We start from the raw sequence: 7,841 nt of genomic DNA on the forward strand, positions 1-7,841 counted from the left end.
ATATGTTACAACTAATATTATACTACATAATCATAGTATAATAAATATTTTTATCATATATAATTATATATACATAAGATGATCATCTATCCCTTCATTTACCTCAACTTATAGCCACTAAGTGCTAATTATGACTATAATCCCACCTTTAATCCCTTCATAATGAATTTAAGTGGAAGGAAACCTCTTCTTTCTTTAATTCCCCTTGGTGCTTGGCCAAAAATTGGAGTAGAGTTGGGAGAAGAATTCTCTATTTTCCTTCCTCCCTTTTTCTTCTTCTTGCCGGGATCTCATAAAAAAAATTCTTCTTCTTATTTTCAAGGAGTTGGGGTCATAATCCTTCAAGTATAGTAAGTTCCCTAGTTCTATTTAGATTATTTTATGGGTAGTTTAGATATAGGATTTTGAATTTTGTTTCTTATATGCTTATATGTATGTGCTTTGTTGTATTTGTTGGTTGATGATTGATGATAGAAGGAGGAGGCTTGCCCATTGAAGCCTAAGAAATTTGGAGAAAAAGTTAGCCTATTTGGTAAGAGGATCATACTTACATGTTTTGCCCTATTTTTAATTTATATTTGTATGGTTAATTAAGAATTTAAAAAAAAGTGATTTATTCAAGGATGTAAATTTTTCCTATGTGATTTCTTGGTAGCATGAATTGTGATATCATGGTAACTCTTTTTGTGAAGTACGGAAGAATGAAGTTTTCCTTTTATCAATAATCTTTGCTTTTGTTGTAGTTAATTGTGTGTTAAAAATAGGCTAAAGTGTCATCCCGCACCATGAACCATTCACGATTTGTCATCCCGCACCATGATCTTCCATAAGTGATTATTCGAGCCATAAATTAACTTTTTTTTTTGGGCCTAGCATTTTTTGTAGGTTTCCGGTAAATTTATGACATATTGTCGGTAAGAAAGCTGATGTGGCTTTAATTAAATGAGATGAAATGCATGAGGTGGACATCACCCTTTTACCTCATCTCTGCCTCTCGTCTCTCTCAACTAACGGCCTACAAAACTGCTGTTGGCATGGAAGGATTTAACAGCGACGGCGACAGCGTCTTCATCGGAGCCTTTCAAGAAATAATAAATTTTCTTGCCTCATCTCCCTCGCCAGACACTGCGATAATCCTCTCAAAGCAAATTTCCCGCAACCTGCACATTCATACTCAATTAATTTCAGTGCAAATTTATGTGTGTATGTGCAAATACAAATTAGCTATAATATAATATAATAGATTGTTACTTACATAATTCATAAAAGCCAGCAACGCCGGAAACGGGGGCGGAGCATCCGGAGAAGAGAATCGTCCCTCTACCCCTTTCCACCATGCCCGGCGATACCTAAAATTTTAGTTAACCCATCCAAGATTCATTCCCATGCACCACACAACACTTGGTGAATTGAAGAATTAGAAAACCAACCTGTTGAGCGCAGTGGAAGGCTCCGATAGAGGAAACGGCCATGGATTTCTCAAACTGGTCAACCTTAATATCCACGAAGTTGGTGGGCTTCTTAGACACCTCCTTGTACGCGTTATACACTAAAACCTCGACGAATCCGATGGACAGGACCCCCTCGAAGGCCTCTCGTATGCTCTGAGAATTCGAACAGTCTATACGGATAGCGAACACTTGCACCTTCTTTTCTCTCGCAATCTCGTCTGCGAATCTCGACAATGTACCTGTAAGTGCCCAAAAATGGGAGTTCATGGGAGACGTCTCCGCCTGGCTGGCATGGAAGTCTCGTTAGATATGCAGAGCCTGGAACCTTCACCGCCCTCATGGGACCTTCCGGCTCCGGCAAATCTACTCTCCTCAACGCCCTCTCCGGCCGCCTCGCCGCCAACACTTTCCTCTCCGGCAGAATCGTCCTCAACGGCCACAAAGCCAAGCTCTCCTTCGGAATCGCTGAGGGTCAGAGAATCGTCCGGAGAAGAGAATCGTCAGTTTACTATTTGCGGGAAATTTGCTTTGAGAGGATTATCGCAGTGCCTGGCGAGGGAGATGAGGCAAGAAAATTTACTATTTCTTGAAAGGCTCCGATGAAGACGCCGCCGCCGTCGCTGTTAAATCCTTCCATGCCAGCAGCAATTTTGTCGGCGATTAGTTAAGAGAGACGAGAGGCACAGATGAGGTAAAAGGGTGATGTTCACCTCATGCATTTCATCTCATTTAATTAAAGCCACATTAGCTTTCTTACCGCCAACATGTCATAAATTTACCGAAAACCTACAAAAAATGCTAGGCGCAAAAAAAAAAGTTAGTTTATGACTCGAATAATCACTTATGGAAGATCATGGTGCGGGGTGACAAATCGTGAATGGTTCATGTTGCGGGATAACACTTTAGCCTTAAAAATATGATTTTGTTAATTATATTGTGCGTTGCCGCGTTCCAAATAATATATATATATATATATATATATATATATATATATATATAAAATATTTAATTTTATTTATTGTATAATTATATATGTGTCATAGTAGTGACCAATATGGTTGCCTTTTCGCTTTCCCCGAAAGAAGGCTACCATTTTACTTGCCTCCTACTTCGGAAGAAGCAACCATTTTGGTTGCCTTCTCTCAGAGAAGGCCGCTAGCGTTGCTTTTTTCATCGGAGAAGACAACTTGCTTGTCACCTTCTCTAAAGGTAGATTAGAGATTACTGGTCATCGAAGTTGGTCGGAATCTAGTGACATGCTATTAGAGGTCACTAACTAATTTTTGAATTAGGCACCAAAATAGCATATTAAAGGTTTAATTGAATCTTTTGAAAGTTTAGAATCAAATTGGCTTTTTGAATAAAGTTTATGAGACTATTTTATCATTTTACCTTAAAAATTTAAATTCAAGGATGAACTTTCTTTAATTTCACACTCATTGAAAAATTCTAGAAAAGAGGAAGAGTAGAAACAACTATAGACGTCACTAATAATCAATTTTGAACTTAAATTAAAATCCGGCCTCCTGTAGTTCAGTATCATCTTCATCCAACATCACAAGGGGAGGAATCATAGTATTGTTGGACGAAGAAGAAGGAAGTTGGAGCTGAACTGGCAAATTCCATGAACAGATATCGAAGTCGTCAGGGAAGCGATCTCGCAGCACTTGATAGATCTCTTGCTGCATCTTCACTTTGCCTTTCAAGTAAGCGGCTTCAACCTCATCACAGAGTAGTTCATTCATTGTTGTTGTCACCTCCTTGCAATTGTTGGTTAGTGAAGTGATCTTGGCCTCCGCGGTGGCAATTTGATAGCTCAACAACCTCACCTTTTCAACCTCATCACTCAACTCTTTCTTTAAACTTTCTTTCTCCTCTTGGTAGGTCTTTAGCTCACTCATGCACACTCCCATGCGCTTCTGCAACTCAACCATGTGGAAGATGGCCTGTCATACATAGAAAACATCTATCTATATATCAGTGATTAACTACTCACTCCTACAAAACATCTATCTATATATATCAGTGATTAACTACTCACTCCTACAAAGGAATGAAAGTTAATAAGTATGGAAATGGTTGGTAGAAGCCGATGAATGGCTAAGTCCAGCTCCTTGCCTCTTAAAAATTGTAATTGCTGCGCTTTCTTTACTAGTTATACCTTTTGGTATAGTGGTAAGCACTTGATCCTTACGGTTGGGGACGTCAAATTCATCAATTGGTGGCTAGGAGATTGTTGGGCGGAGGCCGGTGAAGGGCCAAATCCAGCACCCAACCTCTCGAAAATGTGATGGCAGGGTATAAAGAAATAAAGTGGCGTATTTACTAGCTACTAGCTATAGCTTTTAGTGTAATGGTAGCTAAGGAGATTATTGGGCGGAAGTCAGTGAATGACTGAATGATCAAATCCAGCACTTTGCCTCTCGAAAATGTGATTGCTATCTATAAGGAAATAAAGTTATGTCTTAGCTATTAACTATAGTTTTGGTGGTAAGCATTTCATCCCAACAGAAACATATAATTGTGTTATCTCGCAGAAAAATTAAAAATAAAAAATTGACCTCCATAGACTTGTGTATAGAGGACTTGAATAGCTCTTCTGTCTCTTGTCCCTCCAGCCTCTCTAGGTCAGCTGGGGGAGCCATCTTTTCTACAAGCTCCAAGGCATCGATATGACCGCAAGCAATGGAAGCATTTCGATCTATATCCATCCCAAGCTTGAGTTTCTTAACCTCGGGCTCCTTTAATTTCTCCTGCAGGGAAGAAGAAGAAGAACCACTTCTCTTCTGAGCAGTAGTAGTAGTAATTGTAATCTTTTCCTGAGGGGGAGGGAGAAGACTACAAGTCCCCCTGATGGTTGAAGAAGTTGTAGCAGTGTGGGTAACAATAGGCAAGGAAACCTGGGAAGAAGAGCACCCACCAATTTTCTTCGCCAGTCGAGATTCCAAGTCGTCAATTGGGAATAACATCCTACGAGTATCCTCTGTAAATTCCACAAAATTTTATTAGCACATTTTACAAAATTTTCAGAGAATTTAACTATACCCAACTACAGTATATAAGAAGGTAAAAAGGCTATTGATGCGGTAATATAATAGTACAAGTTAGTCAAGCTGATAACTTGTTGATAAGTATAAGGTTACAAGTTTGACTGTCTGCTGATAAGTATGCTGATAAGTATAAGATTAAAAATTTGATTGTAGTTTTAGTCAAAGTGCATATTAGCCTTTTGGTGGGTGAGTATAAAATTTGTTACTATAGGTACATACATAATTTGTATTTTTTGTTACTATAGGTACATACATAAACTTTATCACATAACTTGTGACTAATCAAAGTTTATGGGTAACTATTCTACTTCTTATAGGAGCTTATTATGTGAATGAACATTTTTGTTCTAAATTTTGACCACTCACACTTCATATGACAAAATCTAGATGAATTTTACTGGATTTCTCACCAGAATGACCGAAAATAGAAAAATAATCTTATAAGTATATAAACTACATTTGGTAGAGCTTATTTTAAGCTACAAATAAGTTATAATCTCTATCGCAAGTACCGTTTCAAATTAAGTCCCCTTTTTAACTTTTTTTCCTTTTTATCATTATTGATTTACAAAAAATGACATGATCTACGGATCTACCCTTGATTAATTAAATTAATAATATTTTAGTTTATTCTTTTCTTCCATTTTACATTTATCTGCTAATTCATCAATTAATTTTATCAAACACTTTAATTTCAAATAGTTAACTTATTAGTTACTAGTTTTTTACTATAATTGTACACCAATAGTAATTAGTAAATATGTGATGAACTCATGCTAAAAAATAACAATAACTCTATAACAGGAGCTGAATATATGGAAGCAAGTCACAAAGATCAAATGAAACAAAGGTCCAACTTGGGGCGAAGAATAACATAGGGAATTGTTATACAACACCTTGCATTGTAAACGCTAGTTTAAAACGAGATTCGGATTATGTTCTTTTAGTTAATAAAGTATATATATGTTATAATTAACGTATTATGTACTTGTATTTAACATATTCTGTATCTTCATATAATAAATTATATGTTTTCAAAAAAATAAATAAATTATATACTTATTACAATTAAACTAAAATATTATATACATTCAGGTACATAATCTATTAAGGATTAACTGAAAATATATAATATGTTAATTGCACTTACATAATTTAAATGTATTTAGCTTTGTCCATTCTCAATAGTCAATCCACTGCCTAGAGCTATGGTCATTGGTATCATACTATCATGTATATTAGGAGCATTTAATGATAATGATTAGTCTATGAATTCTTAAGTAGTAAAATTCTCACTACAGGACGTACTTATTTAATTATTTCATTCCAAAATAAATAAATACAGAATAATTATTATAAACTGTCAACTACTATATAGTGTGATAATACTACATTATCATTTTATATGAGTGGTCACATGATCAAACTCAAATGATAGGACTACAGTAGGGATATTAATTCTTTGTGCCAAAATAATAATAATAATAATAATAATATTATTATTATTATTATTATTATTATTATAACCCACCATTTTTTTTACCCGATTTAGAGCATGCCAAGTTAGTTAGAAATCAATTTCAGAATAAAAAATAAAAGTAAATGTAGAAAAAAAATTCAGAATAAAAAATAAAAGTAAATGTAATATTACCCAACGCATACCCACTTCAATAATTTTTTTAAAAAGAAAAGAAAAAAGAAGAAAGGAAAATTATCAAATAAATCATGGAGCTAGTAGTAATACTGCAATTAAGCACATAATCAATGAAAACATGATACTTTTAAATGAAAATGCAATAGTGTTCAATAAAAATTAAAACAAAACAAACATATTTTAAAAGGAAAAATTATATTTTCAATTATCATATTAATACTCATAAGGAAAAGTATAGTAATTTTAAGTGAAAATGTAATACATTTTATTTAAAAACTAATATTTGTTATATAAAAGTGATATGATATTAATTACTTTAAAAAATAATTAATTGAAAACTTCAACTATGTTTTTTTGTCCAACTAAATACACTATTTTTCTAGTCTTATTGTAGAAGTTAATAAGTTATAAGACATTGATAAGAATAAAAAAGTAATGGGTAAAAGATGGCTTAGTTGGTAGTTGGTAGTTGGTACGTTGAACTTATATTTAGCAAAAGGCTGGTGAAATCCTAGTTGTGGTTTTAGATTTTAAGCACAAAAAGTTATTGTCACAAATAGTAAAGCAATTAAGCATTTGCTTTAATCACGATTCAGCAAATTTCCTTTTCATATTCAGAACTCCTCCAATCTATATCAACTTAGTTGGTCACAGCCCACAGAGTAAAATTTAGAAAGAAAAATCAGGATTTGATTAAAAATAAAAACTTGAAACTGCAAAGTCACGGCCTCACGGATTTCCATAACCAAGTTGGTAATTAACCAAAAAAAAATCAACAATAAGAGAAGACCAAGTACTGGTTTGATGGCATCGGGGTGACCTAAGCCGAAGGCCACAAGTTCAAGTCACATTCTAATAAAAAATGTTGACATACTATGTAATAGTTATACCATGGATTCGGGTATACCTTGCAAGGTGAACCCTTCACAATTTATTTACAGTGTCAGTATGTGTATATTGAACTCAGGTCTATATAATCATTGTTATTGGCTGATAGTATGAATAAGTTAGATTGTAAAAAAAGAAAAAAAAAAAAACAGAGAGTATAGAGAGATGTACGTAGAGGAGGATAGAAGCGCAACAAGCCGGTGGGTTTGTGTGGAGAAGATTTGGTGAAATGAGATTTGTGTGGCGTGGAAAAGGGGCTCCTGTGATCTTCACTACTCACACACTTTGGGTATCTATTCAACATGTAAATGATGAAGGCGTTCAAAGTTGTTTTGATGGGACGGCTAGCTATTTTCTTCAAGATTCTGTTAGCCCCCTCTTCGCCGATGGCGCCCAGCCGTCTCCTCACCTCCACGTCCGGCGCCTCCTGTGACTGCTCAGCGCATATCTTCTGCAGCAGCTCCTCCACCGACTGCGGCAGCAGCTCCTCTGCACCTTCCATTACTTTAATTTATCACAATTTTTACTCTTCCTTATTTTAATTTGGGATTCCTGAAACCTTGGAAATCAAGAGAATTGTCATGATCATTTGGACAAAGACTAAGGAGTTTATAGCCCTCTTTTGATAATGTATGAAATGGAATAAAAAGATGTTCTTTATGAGTCAGCATACGAGAATGACAAAGCAGAGTCTATGTAGAAAAAGGGTGGAAAAGACATGCAGGAGCTTCTCTTCGTTGCTAAGCTTCCAAACTTTTAAATGGTGTTTGGGATTTGATGTGAATGTGAGATTTTATG

General features: G+C 35.1%; 2 protein-coding genes across 2 annotated transcripts; both read right to left on the reverse strand.

Moving 5' to 3' along the window:
• Nucleotides 1–1,010: 1,010 nt before the first annotated feature.
• On the reverse strand, nt 1,011–1,964 carry LOC116019537 (short-chain dehydrogenase reductase 3a-like). The gene is made up of 3 exons (XM_031259797.1): nt 1,431–1,964; nt 1,256–1,349; nt 1,011–1,160 (listed from the first exon to the last, which is right to left on the reverse strand). The coding sequence occupies exons 1-3, from the start codon at nt 1,716–1,718 to the stop codon at nt 1,069–1,071; spliced, it is 474 nt and encodes a 157-aa protein (XP_031115657.1). The 5' UTR covers nt 1,719–1,964; the 3' UTR covers nt 1,011–1,068.
• Nucleotides 1,965–2,838: 874 nt separating this feature from the next.
• On the reverse strand, nt 2,839–7,636 carry LOC116019536. Its single transcript, XM_031259795.1, has 3 exons — nt 7,215–7,636; nt 4,013–4,434; nt 2,839–3,397 (listed from the first exon to the last, which is right to left on the reverse strand). The coding sequence occupies exons 1-3, from the start codon at nt 7,543–7,545 to the stop codon at nt 2,963–2,965; spliced, it is 1,188 nt and encodes a 395-aa protein (XP_031115655.1). The 5' UTR covers nt 7,546–7,636; the 3' UTR covers nt 2,839–2,962.
• Between the last annotated feature and the right edge of the window lie 205 nt (nt 7,637–7,841).

This window comes from Ipomoea triloba, chromosome 5 (genome assembly GCF_003576645.1).
Source record: "Ipomoea triloba cultivar NCNSP0323 chromosome 5, ASM357664v1".
Lineage (NCBI taxonomy): Eukaryota > Viridiplantae > Streptophyta > Magnoliopsida > Solanales > Convolvulaceae > Ipomoea > Ipomoea triloba.